The sequence below is a fragment of the Neolamprologus multifasciatus genome, chromosome 5 (genome assembly GCF_963576455.1).
Source record: "Neolamprologus multifasciatus chromosome 5, fNeoMul1.2, whole genome shotgun sequence".
NCBI lineage: Eukaryota > Metazoa > Chordata > Actinopteri > Cichliformes > Cichlidae > Neolamprologus > Neolamprologus multifasciatus.
The window spans coordinates 26,302,321-26,323,675 of record NC_140443.1 but is presented as its reverse complement, the minus strand read 5'-3'; the positions used below and the strand labels follow the sequence as shown (position 1 = coordinate 26,323,675).

The 21,355-nt window shown below is 41.0% G+C and overlaps 2 protein-coding genes across 6 annotated transcripts in view; one reads left to right on the top strand and one right to left on the bottom strand.

Moving 5' to 3' along the window:
- The window catches only part of tacc1 (transforming, acidic coiled-coil containing protein 1), a 30,190-nt gene extending 11,837 nt beyond the window's left edge, over positions 1-18,353 (bottom strand). For 2 of the 4 annotated variants that reach the window (XM_085159221.1, XM_085159222.1), the window contains exon 1: positions 1,546-3,166. In XM_085159221.1, the coding sequence (XP_085015347.1) occupies positions 1,546-1,706 (161 nt within the window). In that variant the 5' untranslated portion in view covers positions 1,707-3,166. Of the gene's footprint in view, positions 1-1,545; positions 3,167-14,111; positions 15,727-18,147 lie in introns of those variants that run through there. The other 2 variants (XM_085159224.1, XM_085159223.1) reach the window with 2 other exon arrangements.
- On the top strand, positions 7,380-13,342 carry aggf1 (angiogenic factor with G patch and FHA domains 1). 2 transcript variants are annotated; one of them, XM_085159228.1, is made up of 16 exons: positions 7,380-7,443; positions 7,529-7,593; positions 7,754-7,953; positions 9,027-9,126; positions 9,219-9,397; positions 9,508-9,639; positions 9,738-9,935; positions 10,125-10,194; positions 11,242-11,350; positions 11,596-11,647; positions 11,764-11,865; positions 11,950-12,115; positions 12,276-12,355; positions 12,455-12,582; positions 12,668-12,767; positions 12,867-13,342. In XM_085159228.1, the coding sequence occupies exons 3-16, from the start codon at positions 7,762-7,764 to the stop codon at positions 13,113-13,115; spliced, it is 1,857 nt and encodes a 618-aa protein (XP_085015354.1). In that variant the 5' UTR covers positions 7,380-7,443; positions 7,529-7,593; positions 7,754-7,761; the 3' UTR covers positions 13,116-13,342. The 2 variants fall into 2 exon arrangements, with proteins under 2 accessions (XP_085015354.1, XP_085015353.1); XM_085159227.1 differs by lacking the exon at positions 10,125-10,194 and adding an exon at positions 10,637-11,069 and having other exon boundaries at positions 7,381-7,443.
- Positions 18,354-21,355: the final 3,002 nt, after the last annotated feature.

The window sequence follows — 21,355 nt, the reverse complement described above, 5'->3', positions numbered from 1 at the left end:
AAATAAATACTTTTTAGAAGCATGAAGAGGTGAAAATACAACATCTTGCAACCCCCTGGTGGTAGCATCACCACCTGGGGGTTAATAGTACTACAGAATACCCGGAAATGATTTCTATATTGATTTAGAGCAGGGGTGTTAAACATTAGGCCTGGGACCAGAACTGGCCCAACAAAAACTGTGCATTGTCGGTCTTCGGGAGATGTAAAGGAGGGCAAACAAATTGTTAAAATTATTTTTACTTATAAAAAACTCCTCCATGGAAAATCATAACACAGCAAAGTAATTAAGTAAATGATAAAAAATTTAATGAGAAAAAAATTCATGGTTTTTTTTTTACATTTTCTTTGTTCCTTTTCACAATTACAGGACAGTCAGGGCAACAAGCAACCAGAATTTCTTTCTAAAATTTTAAGCATCCATTTCTTATAATTTAAGGTCAAAGAATTGTGCTGACAGATGTCTTTTATTTACTACAGCAGCATTTCTTTATCATGTAGAAAAGCTGAGATGAAATGTTGAAAATGTACATGTTTTTCTTATATAAAGATATCTGCAAGTGACAATGCATATTTAAACCTACACTGAAAGGAAGAGCAATTTCACAAGTGACGCAAGTTTGACATCTAGAGGATTCTGAGTAACAAAAATCAAATATAAAAATCATATTTTATTGCAACTTAAATGTGCCACTGTCCCAGCTTTTATCCTCTGCTGTTGCATTATGCCTTGGAAAGACTCAGTATTGTCTGAACTGGTGAAGGAGTGAAATACAGATAAAGTGAAAGATACATAGAGGAAGAGGAAGTGCAAGTAAGCCAGCCCACTATTTCCTGTTACATTGCTAGAATCATGGGGTATGAAATATGAAACTGTAACATCCAAGCTGTAAATTATGTATTAACTCAGAATGTGAACATTAAAACAGAATAAAATGATGTGTGATTTTATAACATTGCATCATTCGATTAGATCTAGCAGTAAGAATTGCTGTGGTTGAATCTAATTTCACAGGATAGTAAACATGGATTTTGTCATTTGATTACTTGATACCCGATGACAGGATATTGTGTCTAGTTGAGTGTGCAAGAGTGGAAACAGTTGTGAGTTTACTTGGAGCAATAGTAAGTATCCATAGTGTCAAAGCAGACATGAAAAGCAGGTACATGAGGACCTGATAACTTGGGAGCCTGCCGTGTTCGTGTGATCTGAGCAATGATTACCTCGTTGAGCTACCTGCCTGTGCAGTGTGAGTGTGTGCGTTCTTGTACAGATCTGACAACGTGCCAGTGAGTCTAAGAAAAACAGTCAAACGTGGTGACAATCGAAAGCACAGCCACAAATGTGTCCGCCCTGCAGGACAACGCAGCACGCGAAATATAAAAAATGACACCAATAATTTTTCTCCTCCTCCCTTTCCTCGGCCTATTTCATCAAACCCTTAAAACAGCAGAGATTCTTCAACCTGACAGACGGACGAGCAGGTAAATAAAACTGTGTGAGCCACCCTATCAGTAGTCACGGGGGCTCCAGTGCAACACTCGCCTGCAGCCTTGAGATCTCTCCTCCTCGTCTTCGTCTACTCTCTCTCCACATTGCTCCCTCTCCTCGCTGGCCTCCTGCCCGTCTTCATCCTCCTCTCCCTCTCCACCGCGCACTGCCGTCCATGTCCATTTAGCCCATGACACGGGTGAGAGCCAAGACATCACTCTTTATTCCAGCAGGGTCCTCTGACCCTCTCTCACCGATAGCCGTGGATTGGTTTCCAGCACTTGACTGATCCTTTTCTGATTCTTCCTCAGGTTTCCACCCAACCAACAGCTCTCACATCTTTCTATAGAGGTTCCCACTTCTCACACTTCTCAGTTTCCCATGAAGGGAACTACACATTTTTACACTACCCAACTTGTATATCACTAATCTCGAAATTACAAAGACTTGAGCTGCATTCTTTGCCCTTCTTATTCTTATTTCCAGTCACGCTCTCTTCTCTGTCGCTCTCTCTCCCTCTGTCTCTGTGGCTGAATACCTCAGCTCTGATCAGCTGGTTTATCAAATGCTGTGCTCACTCTCTTCTCCTCTCAACCCCCTACAAACTCTCCCCTCCACCTCGGAACAGCTCACTGACAGAAAATGCAGTGGGGGAAGGCAGTGAGCTGTCAGCTCAAAGCATGAATGCAGCTTCTCTTTAGGCTTCTACATGACTTCCCCCACGGTTGAAGAATGGTATGTCCCTGTCAGGCCGCTCTTCCACTCTGAAGCAGAAGGAGGGAGTCACAAAACACACACCGAGGGAGGAGGAGGAGGAAAAGGCCTAGGGAGTGGAGGTAGAGGAGGAGCAGAGCTGTTTGGGGCTCCACATTTTATAGTCCAGAGAGAGGTTAGGAATGTGGGGCTGGATCTTAAAGCCCCTCCACCCCCACTCCTTTGTAGACTGTTTAACAGTTAACTGTTTCTCCCATCCAGTGGCAGCCAGACATGCATGACCAGGGGAACCAGTTCTGCATTTCTGTTGGAAAGCCCCAGGAGATATACCTGGCTGGATTCAATTTGTCTGAGGTAGCAGTTCAGACCACTGAACTGGCAGGAAACCAAAGTCTTCAACGCAGTCAGGAACGGGTGGTAAAAAAAAACAACACCCCACTGTAGCAACTTAGAAGGAGAAAATTGGGTCTTAAATCTCTCAACAGAGCAATAAAATGGCCCTCTAAATACAGCAAAAAAGTCATTCACTACATTTCCATGAAAACCAACAGAAAAAAAATTCATGTGTGTGTGTGTGTGTGTTACAGAGAGAACCCAAAAGTGGCTTGCTTCTAGGACAATGATTTCAAATGTGCTTTTTTTTAAATTACATGCAATAAAAGGGGAACTTCTTAAAAGTTGAGAAAATCTATCATCCTGCCAACTATATCAGTCCTTTATTTACTTTTACACAAGACAAACAAAGCAACAGATCATCTGGAGAATAGTTGAAGTTGATCTAGGTGGTTCTAGATACAAGAGAAGTCTAGAAATATCCCCTCAGTTGTGTGAATTTATAAAAACAAAGCTTACAGAGCTCCATAGTTGCTTAATTTGCAGATGTTAAGCTACTGACAATGTCTGTAAATTAATATATCACATGAAGAGACAATCTCAAGCAAATGATGTCAGTAAAGAAGAAAAACACTCACAATACACATACAGAACAGGGGGCAGTGGCAAATCCATTTATAACTGGCTAATAAGAGCCATACAGCAGTTTTTGCTGTAGATTTTCTGCACTCCTTCAACCACCTGCTGCAACGGCAAAACCTTCTTGTGTTCACCCAGACAGACAGCACAATAATACATCCTATTTCTGTAGTCTTGTTGTATTAAGGTGCCAGAAACTTCAAGGCTTGGTTCGTCTGCTGAGCTGCTAAACTCCTCCCAAGTTCCCATCGAGGAGCAAATACACAGACGTGCTTCAGTCAGGCTCAAAGTTTCCACATTTGACCAGAAAGGGTGGAGTTTTCTACCCGCTTATTTACAGTCTGATTCTGGTAAAGATTGTGCCTGGAGTGAGGACAAAAACTGTTCCTGCATACTAAAGACATCATCTCACAAGCATGAAGAACTACTTGTGCTTTTATCTTGGAGCTGGTATCTGTTTATTTTATTTTTTTGCCTGTGAAATGTTTGTTTGTGAAAGACAACATTTTTACTTTTTTTGTTTTGTTTTAAGTCACAGAGTAGCAGCCAAGTCCTACCTTGGGTTGGGTTTTACTAGGAGAATAGATTAGCATCTTCCCACAAGTTACACGAGTGGTAATCCTGATCACTGATCGATATTTACGTCACGTTTGCGTGATAGAAACAAAGGTGTGTTTCAGTGCAGAAGAGGAAGTCTGCATATTTAAACCTTATAAACCTTATAAATAGCTCCTTCTATCGGTGGTGAGGGGTCTCTGTAGATGCTTATAAATAAAGGTGCCTATGACTTCCCCTACTAAAAAATATACATATAAAATGAGAACTATATGCTGAGATCTTTTTTTCTTTTCTTTTAAAAGCCAGAAAATAACATTGAACTGAGTACTAACATCTTTTGTTTGCCGTTTACAAACCATCGAGGTTTGTGGACCAGTGCTTTACTTATCTAAAAACGGCATCAATAAACATCAGCATGAGGCAGCTGTGTGTGTGAATGTGTGTGTGTGTCTCCAGATAAAAGACCACCCCATACTTAACGGCTGCCACAGCCACAGACCAGAAAGCTTCAGCCAAGGAGTCTGAAGCACCACCAGAATCCAAACACAACTCAAAAGAGCTCAGATTTCAAGCCCAGCACGAGGTAGCCAACAGGCATTTTCTAGAAAACAGAAAGTCACTAGTAACAGACAGAATAACAGTCTGGCCTCTCCTGCTACTGTGATGTTTATTCTAAGCTGACACATCAGCTGAAATTCTGACTTTCCTACTACAAATGCACTAACTTCACACTTATGTTTAGTCTCTGTGTCAATATGGCTGTAACCGATATTGGAAACAATGCAGAGATCAAATGTGCAAACTGTATTCAGGCTGTGTCAACAGTCATCGCTTTAAATGTTCTATCACCATAAATAGAGTGGGAGACAATAGAGGAACCATGTGATTATATAACAGCCATTCCTGTGGAGCCTAAAATAAGTGCAGACACACAAAGAGATGGCTTGGTCTCAGCAAATCCCAGAAAACTAACTGAATGTTCCCGGAAATTAATAAGAATGGGACATAAAAGGCAGAGGATGAAGAGCCGAGGAGAAGGAAAACAAAGAGGAAGGAAAATAATGAGCACGCTGCCACAAGACTGCAGTAGCTATGTGTGTGTGTGCTTGAGGAACAGGAATGGGAGAGGAAGAACCTGCAAACCATGCTAGCACAATGGTTTTTTACTTCTGCCTTGTGAGGAAAACTAACACGTCAGGCCTTTAACAGCAAATGTGTGAAGCTCTAAGTGACACACTTGCAGTAATATGACATCGCACTTTCAACAGCTAGCTGAAGAAAAAACTACAAGATGTGATCACATTCTTCCAGAGATGAGTGCAAGCAAAACTACTGCAAATGTCACACCACACCTCAGTAATCTGCTCCTCTGAGCTGGCAAGCTGCAGAATCAGTGGACTGCACAGGCATCTAGTGGTCAAAAAGCATAATAACAACCAGAAAAACTTCACAAAATTTCATCAGGTGAAAAACTTAATAAAAACCATGCATTATCTTTTTTTTTTTAACCGTAATTGCTATATGACAAGCACACCTATACATCAGCTGTTCAGAGGAGACTTCTCGAATCAGGCCTTTATGGTCAAGATACCACTACTAAGAAAAAGCAACAAGCAGATGAAATTTATTTGGGCCAAGAAACACAAGGAATGGACATCAGATTAGTGGAAATCTGTGCTTTGGTCTGATGAGTCCAAATTTGAGATCTTTGGTTCCACCCGCCCTGTCTTTGAGTGATGCAGAAAAGGTGAACGGATGCATGCATGGTTCCCACCGTGAAGCATGGAGGAGGAGGTGTGATGGTGTGGGGGTGCTTTGCTGGTGGCATTGTTAGGGATTTATTCAAAATTGAAGGCACACTGAAGCAGCACGGCTACCACAGCATCCTGCAGCGACATGCCATCCCATCTGGTTTGTGTTTAGTTGGACCATGATTTTTTTTTTCAAAGGACAATGACCCCAATTTTTTGTTTTTTGTTTTTTGTTTTGTTTTTTCCGTTATGTTCAGGCCTACCTCACCCTGTGTAAAGACATAAATGCCCGCTAAACATAATAACTGGTGTTGCCACCCTTAAGAGCAAGAACTACAATCAAGCATTTCTGATAATGAATCTTTGACGTCACAATTTTGGTCATGTCTTCTTTACAGAATTGTTTTAATTTAGCCACATTGACGGGTTTGATAATGAATGGTTTAAGGTCAAAGCATCTCAGATGGGTTTTATTCCAGACTCTGATTAGGTCGCTTAAAAATGTTCACTTTTTTTTCTTCTTCTTTTGAGGCATTCAGAGGCGGACTTGCTGATGTGTTTTGGGTCATTTGCCTGCTGCATAACTCAAGTGAGCTTGAGATTCAGAACTGATGACCGGACATTCTCCTTCGGGATTTTCTAGTAAACAGCGGAATTCATGGTTCCATCAATTACGGTGAGTTGTCCAGGTCCTGAAGCAGCAAAACAGCCCCAGACCATCACACTACCACTACTACTAAAATACTGTGTTAGTTTTATGCAGATGTGACTTAGATCTTTGAAAAACTTCAGCTTTTGTCTCATCAGTCAACAGAATATTTTCTACAAAGTCTTGGGGATCATCAAGATGTTTTTTGGCAAATGTGAGATGAGACTTTGCGTTGTTTTGTACAGCAGTGGTTTTCTCCTTGGAGTTCTCAATGATATATTCACACATTCTTATTGTAGAATATTGTTGAACTCTGACCTTAATTGAAGCAAATGAGGACTGCAGTTTTTCAGATGCTGTTCTGTGTTCTTTTGTGATATCCTGGATGAGCCGTTCATGTGCTCTTGGAATAATTTTGTTAAGCCGAACATTTCTGTTCCACAAATAGAGAAAATTGCTTCTTGTTTTCTCCATTTGTCCATAACGGCTCTTCCTGTGGTTAATTCAACAGGTCTGGCAGTAATTAGGTTTAGGTGTCATTAGCGAAACTGAACTTAGTGTTTAAAAAAAAGTAGTTAATCATGGTTAATTCAGGATTTAACAAGATGGGCAATTAGTGTTCCACACAAGGCCAAGTAGATTTGGAGCCCCCCCCTGCCGAAATCAACATTTAAAAACTGCATTATATGTAATTAGGTTATAATGTCTGATGATCTGAAACATGTGTGACAAATATACAAAAATAAAAAATACAATGAAAATCAGAGAAGGGGCAATGCTTTTTCACAGCATTGCAACCTATTAAACCCTTTTGAATGCCAGTATATTCATTCAAGAAAATCCAGATAAATTAGATAGCGTAGCATAACAAAACAAAATAACTATATCTATGCTTTTTATGATAGTTAATGCTTGCAAATTAACATTAGCAATAATTTTCTTAGCCTCCTGGTAACAGGGCCAGCATTTTGCTGGGTTTCTGTTCCCTCTTATGTAAAATTGAACTAAAACAATAATATAAATGAGAAGCTGACATCTACAAAGTAAGTCAAAACAAATCAAAAATGAAATGTGAACGCACAAAAAGACGGGAAAGACAAGAAAAGACGAACAGTTAGATTAATTGTTAATTTTAGTGGTTTGTGTAACTATGAACGCGATCCACCGTTAGGTGGCGGTAAAGTTCCTCATAACAGGGAAAGAAGTCCGCCACACCTAAAGAAGACGTACTTCCGTCGTGACGCAATCGTTAGTAGTAAATGGCGGTCACCAACAGGCCGGACTATAAACATTTCCACGGTTCCAACTGTAACTGTCTAATTATCATCAAAACATGTACTCGGCTGTGTCGCACATGCAGGATAGTTATAAGATGTTTATTTTCAACTTTCAGGTCGGCTCATGCTTCGTGCTGAGAGGAAGTTTACAACTAAAAGGACCAAGAAAACGAAAAAAACGGTAAGAAGAAACAGAGATATTAATATCTGTGCTCAGTTAGCTTATACACGCGTGCAGTTACATGACTTGATAAACACCCCGTGTGTTACATATGCGGACAGGTCTACAGGTTTTTTCATATACTCGCTTCTGCCTGCTAAGCGCTATCGTTTTGTTTTAGGTTAACAAATGGAGAACGACGACAGTCACGAAGAAAAAGACACGGAGCCTGAAGTGGCCGAACTCCGGCTGAAAGTCGAATCTTTGAAACAGGAGCTCAAAGAGTGCCGAGCCGAGCTGGCCAAGTTACAGAAGCAGCTGAGCCACTCCGAAAGACTGCAGCGGAGCACGGAGGGCTATAACGAAGACCTGAGGAAGCAGGTCAGTTCAAATGAAAAGAAGCCAAACATATAGAGATGGGAGACATATCCTCCAAATTATATCACGATGCAACAAAAGATTTTGCGATAAAGAAATTCTCACAATATGGAGAATTATTGTATTTTCCAATGAGCTACTGTCATTAATTACCGACTTCCTAATTTGCAGCAGCAGCACTGTTACAGTGAGATAGTAGTGGCACAGCATTAATCAAACGTGGGCACAACATTAGCCTAAGTGGTGTTTTCATCTGGAAATATTTAGTTGTAGTATAAAATAACTGCTTCGTGCTTTACTTTAAAGGTAATTAGAATCACTTCACAGTCTAACTCTTTTGGAGCTGCACAATATTATCACAGAACAAACATTGAAGAATAATCTCTACCTGGCTTGTGTATTTAAACCATCTGCTTAAAGTCTTGATTTTCCACCAAATAACTTCATCGTTTTTTTTTCCATTTGGGTTTGATCTTCCTGTTACATGGAGTGTAACTAGTGAGTGCTCTGAATGATGCTCGATGGAGTCAAATGTTTACTTTTATGTTGCACATCATAAGTTGCCAGTATCTCCTCTTTCTCAGCCTGATTGTACTTTGCGGTGTGTTTTTGTGGTGGTCAAACAAATTTGTCACTTTGCTTTGTTGGAGGTATTAAATGTTAACTGGAGGCTAGCGCTCGGATATAACCAGGCTTGTCTTATTGTTGTGTACCGAGTAAACGAGTTGAATTACTATAGATATGATAATGAGATATGACATTTTTAATATGATGCAAAAATCTACACCGGCATTAATGCAGATAATCTAGACAGTCTAGATCTAAATGATGTCATGTAGTAGTTTTGTTTGTTCTGAGGTGTATTTTGAGCCAGTTTAATGATTAAAGTGGCAAAAGGGCCAAGGTTTATTTATTTATTTTTTTTAACCTAAGTTGTGCTCTATTTATTTTTCTGCATTATGGTTTAAACCAAGAAATGAAATTTGAATTTGTGAATTGCCACAAAAATCTGTAAGCTCGTCAAAGATTTTTAAATGTTTGCGCACTGAATTTTATCTCAATGTGTGTTGGTTCAGGTCGACCAGCTGAGTGCAGACATTCATGAACGGAAGAAAAAAGATAAAGACAAAGTCGACTGTGAAACTCAAACAGAAGAATATGTATGGACAGAAACCGGTGTGTTACTTTCACATGCGCATGAATGAAATTTGCTCATTGTGTCATTAAGTTTAAAAACAGCCTAAAACTGTTTTAATATTCCTTTTCAGATTATTATAATTACTACTATGGAGACTACGGTCTGAACTCGGAGGGAGCAGACACTCAGGAAAGCCTGAACACGGCGTCAGCTGATTATGAGGCAGCAGAGAGCTCAACAACAAATGAAGCAACAGCTGCAGATGTGTCAGTTCAGCCAGACCAGACCAGTTTAGCGGTCACAACAGAGGTATCCATGTGTGTCTTTTTTTCTTTTTCTTTTTATGTTAGCATTCCTATACTTATAAAAAGAGTCATATTCCATTTATAGTCACCATTATAAAACTATTTGTGTTTCAGGGGAGCGATGGAGGATCTATAGCAGATATGTTGAGGGCCACTGCTGAGGAAGCGATGACACAGACTGGGTTTGTGTTTGATGAGACTTCTGGGATGTATTATGACCACAGCACAGGCTTCTACTATGACTCGGTGTGTCAGCTGTAAAGTTTGGCAGTTTATAGTAGAAATTATTTTAGAGGAAGTTTAGTTTGGCACACATTTCTGACATTTTCACCCCTCTCCATCAGGCCAGTCAGTTGTACTACGATGCCAACTCTGGCATTTACTACTACTACGATGCAGAGAGTGGACGATACCAGTTTCATTCCAGGATTGAGGTTCCCGCTGTGCAGAGTAGTGCAGAGCCGTATCAAGAAAAAACGAACGCTGATAAGAAAGGCAGAAAATTCAAGAAAGGAGTCAAGAAAACATCACAGGATGATAGGGTATGTAATAGTGCAAGATTTTATTTATGCATTCCTTAAAAATGTTACATTTTGTTGCTGACAGCTGGCTTTGACCTTTCAGTTCCCTCTTTAAAATCCAATTTGTTTTGTTGGTCTCAGTCTTCAAATAGATATTTTTTTTCTTTCTATATGAAGCTAGTTGACTTAAAGACTATTCCTCTGACCTAGGTGCAAGAGGTGACTAACTCTTTGGCTAAAATGAAGATTTCCTCTTACTGGAAAACTCCTTCCTACAGAGGTATACCTTTTTAATATTAATGTGCAAAAAAATTAAAAGTATGTGTTTGCTTTTTGTTCTTTAAAAAACTGAAAATTAGCTTCTTATTGTACACAGCACCTTAACAATCTTTAAAGGTGACACAGTGAGTCAAACACTGACCCTGGTCTCTGTGTTGCCAGCATTCAATCCTGTTGTGTGAGATGCGGCTAATAAAGAGTTAGTGAAGTGAAAAAGTAAACCCATGAATCTCAAAGGACGCAAATAATAGGTTGCTGAAGCTCAGCTCAACACTTAGAATTTGCTGTCAGGCCTGATTTAACCTGGTAAAGGTCTTTAGTGTATTCTCTTTGAAGACTGAGACCGTCTATAAGCTTTCTGTGCCAAAAGATTGGGGATCCACCGTACAAAGTCCAGCTTTCACAGCAGATGGTAGTTTCACTGCTCACTGTCTTAATGACAGGAAGTGAAAAGTGACGATGTAAAGCTGGAAGAAGACGAGGCCGACTGGGTTGAAAGGCAAACGACTAAGAGGAAGACAGAATCACGGAAAGCGAATCGAAGGTCTCGCAGTCCAGATGTGGCTCCACGGAGAAAAGATTCGTCCAAACGCAAAGAAGACGGCGACAAATATCCATCAAAGAGAAAAAAGCAGAAAAACGGCTCGCACCATGACGATAAGGGAGACGTAAGGAAGAAATCTAAGTCGGAAAAACTTAAAAAGAAAAAGAAGGCCACTCGGAGTGATGGATCTGAGGGGAACAGTGAACCAGAAGAGGGTGAGATCACAGAGTCAGAGAGGGAAGAATGGGAGTCTACCCCCTCGTTCTCGTCGCCCTCGAGCGCAGCCTCAATGGAAAGTCCTGAATCAGAAATGGAAACGCAGAGTCAAGAAGGTGAGAAGTAAGAGTAGTCTGAATTAACTCACATGGCGTGCACACAGTTTGTTTTATCTGGGGCAAGTTTGTTTGATGGACCCGTCACTTTTTGGTAATGCTTGTAGCTGTCTGAGACTTGTCATATTTTTGTGAATATGAGTATGTGGTGCTTTATTTTTTTTCCTTGTAGTCAAAGACATCTGGCCTCCCTGTGTAAGAGTGACTGTGGTCAGGTCTCCTGTGCTGCAGGTGGGCACTCTGTTCATCATCACAGCCGACTCTCCAGCCACCATTGGCAGGTCTGTGGGGTTGTTTTCTGTTGCTGTTTGGCGATTTCATGGCAGCAGAAGTGTATTTTGTTCACACATTCCAACAGTGGGAAATTTTAGCACTTTAGTTGCAGTCTTGAATTAAATCACTCACAAGATTTCAGAGCCGTTGTTAAAACACTGTGAGGCTGAGTAGTCAGTAAAAAGAGGTTAAATTGATCTCTCTGTCATATAATAGCCAAGTGAAGACAACATGCTGTCTTTTGTGTTTTCAGAGAGAAAGATATGAACCACGCAATCCGAATACCGGAAATGGGAGTCAGCAAGGTACCTCTCCTTTCCGCTTTCCTGCAGGGATTGAAGTTACTCTGTTATGAATTATTGTTTTTTGTTAACACAGGCTTATGTGATCTTTCTAAATGCCAGTATTTTTGTGGTTCCAGTTCCATGCAGAGGTGTATTTTGACCAGGAGCAGCAGAGCTACATGCTGGTGGACCAGGGAAGCCAGAATGGAACGGTGATCAATGGCAACCGCATCTTACAGGTGAGCATTTTGTTTACGTTTGAGTTGAAAAGAAAAAAGCAAAAAAAAAAGCCGATACCATGTCAATGATACTTTCATCTGCAGCCCAAAACCAAGTCTGAGCCTCATGCACTGATGCACGGCGATGAAGTGAAGATGGGAGAGACTGTGTTGTCCTTCCATATCCATTCAGGGAACGATACCTGTGATGGCTGTGAGCCCGGTCAGGTGATGGCTCACCTCAGCAAGCACAAGAGAGAAGACAACACTGGTGAGCTACTTAAAGTGAAACACATCCACAGAGAGGGGAATACCTTTTTTTTCTTTGCATAGATTCATGAAACAACAGTGAGCCTGCTCTTGTTGTAAAAGCTGTGCTCTTTCCTAGTGTGAGATTACACCCCTGAGTTTGCCGCTGTTGTTTTCTAAAGGTCCTGCTCTCACCAAAGAGGATAAAGAATCACTGCGACAGAAAGAGCTGAAGCAGATGAAGGCCAAATATGGCCTGCAAGTGAGTGCAAACCTTGGTGCAGTCATAAGTTTTAACCCTCTTGTCTTTTTTTTTTTTTAAATAATGGAGGCACTCATTTCTCTGCTTTTCTGCAAACAGAGCGGTGACTTTGAGGAGACGAAAGCCTTGAAGAACCCCAAATATAAGGATCGAGCAGAATCTCGAAGGCAAACAGTGGGCAGTGAGGGTGCTTTCCAACGCGATGATGCACCGGCTTCTGTTCATGAGTAAGTGTTAGCAAATGGCTGTAGTTCTACCTGATGGGAAATGCTAGATTCAAGTGTTGATCATTCACTGTCTGTTTTCCAAAAGGGAGATCAGTGAAGTGAATAAAGGACGGAAGATGCTGGAAAAGATGGGCTGGAAGAAAGGAGAGGGACTGGGTAAAATGGGAACCGGAATGAAAGACCCGGTAAGACGATCTGCTGATTCTGCTGGAAGTTCTCCTTTGTTTCAGTGCAAAGCAGCAATGTGATTCAATTGTCTTCCTTTTCCGTTCCCGTCTTCACAGATTCAACTGAAAATCCGAAAGTCCCAGTCGGGTTTGGGAGCAGCTGCCGCCATGTCTCTGGACGACGCGTCTTTGACTAAATCAAAGTCCCAAAAGAACTGGGAGAAGGCGCGAGAGAGGTTCGCTGATACCTGCCAGCCTGACTCGCTCGTGCCCAAAACCCAGAAGAACACTTCACCCAAAGCCTGGGTCAGATCAGAAGAGACGGAGACCACACAGACCAGCTTTGAAACAGAAGGCCAAAGTTAGGAGTCAGAAGAGAATTTCCAGACTTTCCACAGATTTAAAAACTGGGCGTTTACGCATATTGACACCAAGAGGAAATGTGTCGTTTTTATTTATTTCCTCAGCTGTCAAGAGTCATGCAACCAGTTGAGACTGAATTGAGTTTCACCTCTATTCTTAAGAGAACAGGATATGCCCTCATTATTTTACTGCCACCGTAAAAACAAACAAATAAACATTATTGACCTGTCTTTCAGTGCTGTGCAGTTATATCCTGACTTACAGTGGTTAGGTAACTCTTATTTAATGTAAACCACAATAAGAGTTGCTGAAGGATTGAACTGGAGTGTCGCCTACACACACACACACAGAGAGGGCAGAGGTGCCACTGTTCCTGCTAGTACAAACAAGGATGTGAATAACCTCAAGCAAACATTGACGCAGTGAAGCAATATTTCTCGCATTGAGATCTTTTTTTCTTTCCTTTTTTATGATGACGACTGAGGATCTGTTCAGACAAATCAAAGCTCATCATGTCAAGTCACAACTTCTCTGTGTTACTGTCCCCAACCCCCCCAAGCCTTTAAAAAAGAAAAACAATATTCTGAACAAGCTAAACTTATCTATTACTTTGACATATTGTGGCATTTTATTGTCACTTCTATGTTTGCTAAAAGCAGAGGGACAACCACATCCACATACTTGGAACTACAGTGAGCAAACATTTAACAGTCCCATCTCTATGCAACCTTATCTACGGGTTCATTTTAGGGTGTGTGAATATTTGCATGTGTGCGCAAGTCAGTCTCACACCGAGTGCAAAAAGAAGGGAAATCTAGCACAAGGTCTGTATTTTAGTTTGTATAGTACAGCCCATGAGAAGCCATTAGAACGTTTAAAGTGTCTTTGCTGATGCTGTTATAACTGCGTGAGTTAGTCATGTAGGAGAGGTGGAAATCCTCATTCTGTATCAGCTCAAAGTGCCGTAAAATTATCAAACAGCTGAGAGGCTGGACTCACGTGACGGTGTTGGTGTAACTCCTTGAGCTGGATCTCCTGCTGTTCTTCCTCTGACTTTGAGTGCCACCCATTTTGAGCTTTCCACTCTTCAACAGATGAACAGACACCTTCCACCACTGTGTTTATTTCCCTCAGCTAGCAGTCATAGTCCTCATCGGTGCACTGCTGTCAGATTTCTTTCTTGACAGGTAGGTCCTCCCTCCTCTGCTCAGCTACTTTCGCAAGTCTCCTCCCTGAGTTTAACTGCGCTCACCGAGAGTAAACGTTCAATTTGTGAAACTACTGTAATAAAATTGGGAGGGATCCGCTTGTGTCTTGTGTTGCTCAGTTGTTTTGTATATAAAGTCTAAGGCATAAAAAGATATTGTTAGTCATGAGATAAAGTGGGATGTGGCTCAGGGCTTTTGAGAGATCTGGCTTGACCAGTTCCCGATGCTGAAAGAGTATTCAGAAGAACACAGAGCCACTGTTCTTTGAAGTGCAGGCTTTTCTATTTTCTTTTTGCAGGTTTTTATGCAGTTTGTGTGAAACGACTCTTAGTACAATCGGAAACTAACAGCTGCTTTGATTGGTGCTGTGAAAATGTCTTGGGTGTTTTGATGAAGTGCATTTTCCCATCTCTACAACACAATCAGTGCCAGTGAAAATCATTCTGAAGAGTAAAAAATCCATAATGCTCAATGTCAAATGACTATCAGAAACTATGCACTGTGTGAGTCCCATTAATGCTGCTAAAATGGCCCTGACCCGTAATGTAATCTGGCATCAAAACATTCAGCGTGGATCCTTTGAGTGCTGCAGGTTACTGTGTGAGGCATATTTTACTTGACTGGATGTGTTAATAAATTCATATATGTCAATATGAACACCAGCACCCAAGGTTACCTATCTGGGGATTGCATTGTGAGGAAATGATCAATTTTTAAATTTACCTCAACTGTCTGTCGTTTATTAGTTGTGGCTGATTTGCGGTTAATCCTGACGCAATAGCTCTTTATTGGACTGCACCATCACAAGCAAGTGGAAACAAGTCTCCTCAAGTCCCTGGAGCTGGAAAAGTATCTTAGTTATGTCATCTGCAAACATGGAGTTAGTATTTAGAAGGTGGAAAGTTTCATGAAGGAAAATGTGGTGTGGCCCGAGGAAGATACCTTAAATATTGTGATCCTAGCTAGCTGGTTAAACAAGCCATAAATGGGGAAACCACAGCTGTAGTTTTGAAACAACTGGGACATTATTAAACTGATATCTGCCTCGCACAAAGATGCCTTGTTTTGCGCCTGATTATGCTTTGAACTGTAAATTCTGTCAAGAGCCAAGGAGCATGAAAAGGTCAGCTCCTTTTCATACCACACATTGTGTCACATGGAATATACTGGGCGACACAGACTTGCAAAAAACAGACATTCATTCAACTAGTATCTGATAAAAAACAAAAGGACTCCCATATGCCTGACAAAGGGCACTATGAAGGGTGTGTCAGGTATTTGGGTGTATCGTACCTCCAATCTTGATTGTTTAGATGAGTATTTCCTGCAGTAATTTTCTATTTGATGTAGTATATGGATATTTAAAATGAAGAAAGCAAAATATATCTTGTTAAATTATTTTTAAGTGTAAACAAGAATAAAAGACTATAAAAGCTGGGTTTGAAATAACCCAGTAAGTTTCTAATTATAGGAAACTATCTATACTATTTAACTAGGATTAACAAAATTGGATGAAATGAAATGGTATAAATTACATTTAGTACATGAAACAGTTATTTTAATGGAAGGTAATTATTAAACTATAAATCCAATCCAATCATTGAATAAACTCAGATAGCTGTGAAATGTACTTAATAATGCTTCAATAACATTTAATTTTCATAGATTAGCAAAATTAAGATGAACATGTGGCCTGATAACTCTAAGTCGTTGAGAAAACTCGGTGGACTGTTCAGGGTTAACAAAAAAGAGAGAGGGAGAAAATCTGCAAAATTATAATCTCTCACACCCAAGTGAAAAAAAAAATGCCGCAGACATAAAATTATAATCATCTGTCTTTGAGTGAAGCCTGACCTCACGTGACAGACTGGTATGAAACCAGAATCTGTGTAGTTTAGTGTTTGTTGGAATGACCACAGGGTTTAATGAGAGAAAAACTCCTCCCTTCATCATCAGTCGCAGGACGTAAATCATTTCTGTGGGTTTCCATAATAGTTAAGGACCGTAATGCAAGCACGGGTGACAGCAACATGAATTACGGTAAATATATGTCAGAAATACAGGTCAGTGAGTAACGTGTCACCAAGGTTTCATTATTTAGAAAATAAGTTGAAGTCTGTGTGGTGTATTACATAGCAGGGAGCAGTGAGAAAACACAGTTAAAATTGGATTCGGAGTAATTCTAGCGGCTGTGTGTCAAAGTAAAGACGCTGTACTGTATGTAATATACAACAGAAGCAGCAGTGAGCAGAGGGAGTCCTCTTGTCATTATAGTATGTCTGTGTGTGTTTCTACAATGATGAAAATTTATGATTTTTTGCTATTTTATTGCTACAGCTCACTTTCTTTTTCCTTTTGGCCACACCATGACCGTCTGCTCCAATCTAACACTGTGTTATCTCAGTCTCCGTCTGTGCATGTGAGCCTATTGAGAGGCATGAGACCAGAAGTGACACGTCAGAGGAACAGTACTGCAGTGACTCAACAACCCCCACTTCTGCTTCCGCCTCTGTCGGCCCTCTCGGCCATATCCGTTTACATAAAATCTCAGCCTCTGGGCCTCTCAACATCAGAGCAAAGCTGAAGACGCAATATATTACTATTTTTAAACCTGACTGTGACTCAAAAAGAAATTCCACTTGGTATATGTAAACATAAAAAATCACACGAGGAGAGCAGAGGTGGGGATGTGGGGGGTTAAATATCCACAGGTCATCCATCTTGATCTTTTCAGCCAAGAGGAAATAAACCTCATTCCAGCCACATTCCAGCAGCTGGAGCCAGCTCTTACTGTTTTACTCCTTTTTATATCTGCACTCTTTGAAACTCAAACATCTTAACAGAACAGGAACTTGTGTAGAACTAAAGCATACAGCCTCTAACTGTGTATTTGAACAAGAACTGTCTGTGTATGTGACACCATCCAGCTCAGTTTAAATATCCAGGTTAAAACCTCTGTGCTCCACACTGAAAGGAAATTCCAACAGCACTGCAGCTTTCTCATGGCAAGTGACTCACTCAAAGCCACTGATGAATGTCTTCCACCCGTGGCCTTTCCGGCTCGGAAAAGGCCCCTCTGGGTGTGTCTCCCTGTGACCTCATCTTCCCAGAAAATTCTCCAGAAACTTCAGCAGCACATGATGTAGCCCCTGTGCAAGACACCGGCAATAACAAACCAGTCTGTCTCTAAAAGAGTCTCACTTGGCTTATCACGTCATCTCTTACGGTGGTGTGTCTGTGCCTTAGTCTGCTCAGTCAATCAGAGCATCACTGTCTGTGCGTAAATGTGTGAGTGTGTGAAGGCAAGCGTCCTGTTTACTGCTGGCTGTGACAGTTTGAACAAACAAAACAGTCAATCTTAACCTAATTGTCCTTGCCAACATTGTTTGCCTTTAAATCTTTGTGCCTAATTCCTCCTCTAAGGCGACTAAATGTCATGTGTGCAAGCTTTGACCAACCTGCCAGTTACAGCCTTCACAGGAGAAGCACTAATGAGCAGAGCTACTTTACAGCCCCACACACTACAAAACCGCCGGGTCAACAGGAGAGGGGAATTATAGATTTGTGAAAAGAGGCTTTGTGGTCATGCAAAAAAAAGAAAAGAAAAAGACAATAGTGCTCATATGGCAGCAGAACGAAACAGACACGACACATTCAAAGAGTCATCTGATACACTGTCCAAAAAGTAGCTGATCAGTACCAGAAAACACACTGTTAACAAAAGCAAGCATGTAAACTACACAGACCGCTTACTTACATGAATAACGGTGCACCTGACTGGCAGGAGGAAAAAAACTGTTCAAAAGCTCTCAGTTTTTAAATAATACCTCAAATCTCTGTTGACTGACAAGCTGTGGCAGATCTGCTGCGAGGTTTAAGTCCTTCACCGAGCCGTGGATGTAGAAATCCCTGGTCAAAGATTAAAGTCCTGTGTTCAGGACAGCTGCTGGAGTTGCCGCTCTCAGAGTGGAAATTCTTGTTCGCTCTGCGTGGTGGTGATCAGTCCATGTGGCTGGATGGGAAATGGGAAATAAACTTTCTGGGCAAGGAGCCAAGTGCAGGGTTTTAAAGACACAGCCGTAGCAGTGCTATATGAGGCTGAGTCACACTTTACAGTACACTACAGACAAGCGGAAACACTGCTTTTAAACCACTCTGTGATAACTTTAGATCATTTTAAAAGTTCATATTCCTAGTGAGATTATGATAACACTTAACTGATCTCTTTATGATTAAAGCACAGACCCAAAATATATAATACAGTTGCTTCTTATTTCTTGTAAATTTAGGCTACAATAAGTAGTTTCTTATATAATCTTATAAGTTTTTGTTATTTTTGGAAAAAGTAGAAACTCATTTGCTAGTCCGTAATTGTTTTTTTTTTTTTTTTTATCTCACTCAGATAATCACATGAAGATAAAAAAAGTGTGAATAAAAAAATAAAACTTGTTTATTTATTGACCTAATTTCATTGATTTCTTTAGCGCAGTGATTGCTTAAGAAATCAGTGAGCTGGTGTCTCCCTCTAGTGTTCATTCGCGAGAAGGCATCTGCAACAAAGTGGCGCTGTCAGCAAAAACTACAGCAGACCCTTTACAGTTGTAAATCAGTAAATAAACGCTTGCCTCATTCATATATGATGGAGTTTATTATGTCATTTCATTATGTGCTACTTTGCGTTTCTGCCAGTCAGAGCTTTTAAAGGAAATCAGCATCCATACAAGCCTGCTGAGTTTTCAACTGTGCTGGTAATCTCTGCGGAGAACCTTCCTGGAAAGGCAAAAACGACTTCTCTGCTGAGGCATTAAAAACTTGAACAACACAGCTGCACTGCACTGTGCACTTGCATGCCTAGGGCTTAATAAACAAAAAACAAAATCTTAAAAAAATCGAAATGTTTTGATGTTTTCAAAATTGACTTCTTCAGTCTCAGCTGACTGCGGGTTTTCCCAACTTTATAAACAGTACATTTGCATAATGACTGAAACTAGCACCACTGTTGAACAATGGCCTGTAAGGTCAGTTTCTGGATCATTAATATGCAAATTGTCATGAAACACAAGTGAAGAGAGACGTAACATCGTACGAGACCATTATTTCATCAGCCTCTATAATGACATCTTTCACCTTCTCAACAAAATCCAAGGTGTTCTGGATGTTTCTGCCTACCAGCGAGTTGAGGTTGAAGACAGAAACTTTTAGATGTTATAGGTGACTGAATTGATCATACAGACAATTGGTCTTAAAGATACACCCTGTTTATATATCTGCGGTGAACCATACACACTTGGTGTAGCTTCCCCTGGGTATATCCTGTGGTATGAGGTCTGGTAAATGCATTGTCTTTGATCTTGTTTCAGGGGCTCACAAGTATTTTTGTCACTGAGCAGTGAAACATGCAGGGAAACACTCCTTGAAGGCTCGATGATCCCCAAGGACAACATTAAGTCAACTTACTTCTTTAGAGATGCCAAAAGACATTCAGGAATCCTGTAACTCAGACGCCTTCCCATGGCTCCCTCTTTAATGACAGAGTTGTCATTCAGCAATACCTGTTCTGCCCGGATTCACTTGATATACTTCAGAGTTCCACTCACCCTTCACCTGAAGCTGTTTATCCTCTGGCAGATGGCTAAGGTCACAGTCTGCCACAGCAGCAGAATGTAAGTATTGCTCCCCTTCCTCTGCTCCCCTTCCTTCAAAAGGTTTATATGCAGAACCCTGCAGGAGCTGGAGTGTAGACATCCAGTAAGTAGTGGAACCCAATTTCTTCTGAACCTTAAAGGTTCCTTGCCACTTAGCCAGTAGCTTATTGTTGTCAGTAAGGAGGCGCACCAACACTTTTTGTCCAGGACTAAGGGACCTCTGCCGGGCTGATCAGTCATACCAGAACTTATGCTTCTGCAGGATTTTGGTCGTGTTCGACTGGACACTCATTTTCTGAAGTCACTCCCTCATCTGCACAACATAGTAAACAACAGATTCCAACTTTGCCTCGTCTTCCTCCCAAATGTTTCTCAACAAGGTTAGAGGTCCTGAAACTCATGACCATACAAGAGTTCAAACAGAGAGAAACCAGTGGAGGCTTGTGGTACTTCCTGTAGGAAAAAGAGAAGATAAGGAAGCCCTTCCATTCTTATCTACCACCTTTCGAAGCATCTGCTTTAGAGTCTGATTAAACTGCTCGATTAGTCCATCAGTCAGAGGGTTTTATGAAGTGGTCCTCAGGCTTTTAATACCCAGCAGCTTGTACACCTGACATAAAGTTAGTTCTCTGGTCGGTCAGTGTTTCCCATGGAAACCCTACTCTTGAGAAGAGCTGTACAAGCCATTGATTTTGCCTTGATGGATTTCAGTGGGAAAACCTCAGGATATTTGGTTGCATAATCAGTAATTACAAGCATACAGTGATTCCCTGTTCTACTCTTCTCCACAGATCCAATAATGTCCATTCCAAGGCGCTCAAATGGGATGCCAATAATGAGCAGTGGTGAGAGTGGAGCTTTGGAAGGAACTTCGAAGGATATCATTTGGCACTGAGGGCAGCTCTGACAGAAGTAGGCTACATCTTTGCCAGACCAGAAAAAAATGTTGTTTAAAGCGAGCTGTGGTTTTGTGTTTTCACAGTCTGTCCAGTAAGGGAGCAGAAACCAGTGTGAATACATGTCAGCAGCCGACTGCTATCTGTTTATCCCTCCTGTCTGAATCTTCTCTAGTATTGCTTCTTGTTAGTATTCTTGTCACTATTGGTAGCATCAGATGGCACCTGCAGCCCATTCAGGTTGCACCGGAAGTCCAGCTTCTCCAGGATAGGACATACTATCCTGCCATACCAAACTGTCAGAAACAGAGTCCATAAGGTTTCCATGAGGGCCTGACGTGGATCTCTGCTCATAGACCAGCAATATGCAGCTTGAGTGGGATTCACCAGAATCCTCTTTACAAATGAGAGCATGTTCACAAAAAGCACATGTAATTTGACAGTGGGTCATGGATGCTTCAGAGAGGCATATCCATGGAGAGTCACACAGACCT

Coding starts and splice junctions, on each gene's coding strand:
- aggf1 (XM_085159227.1), top strand. CDS start 7,762: ATGGAGAACGACGACAGTCACGAAGAAAAAGACACGGAGCCTGAAGTG. Junction 7,954..9,026: donor ACGAAGACCTGAGGAAGCAG/GTCAGTTCAAAT, acceptor GTGTTGGTTCAG/GTCGACCAGCTGAGTGCAGA. Junction 11,866..11,949: donor ATGGCAACCGCATCTTACAG/GTGAGCATTTTG, acceptor TTTCATCTGCAG/CCCAAAACCAAGTCTGAGCC.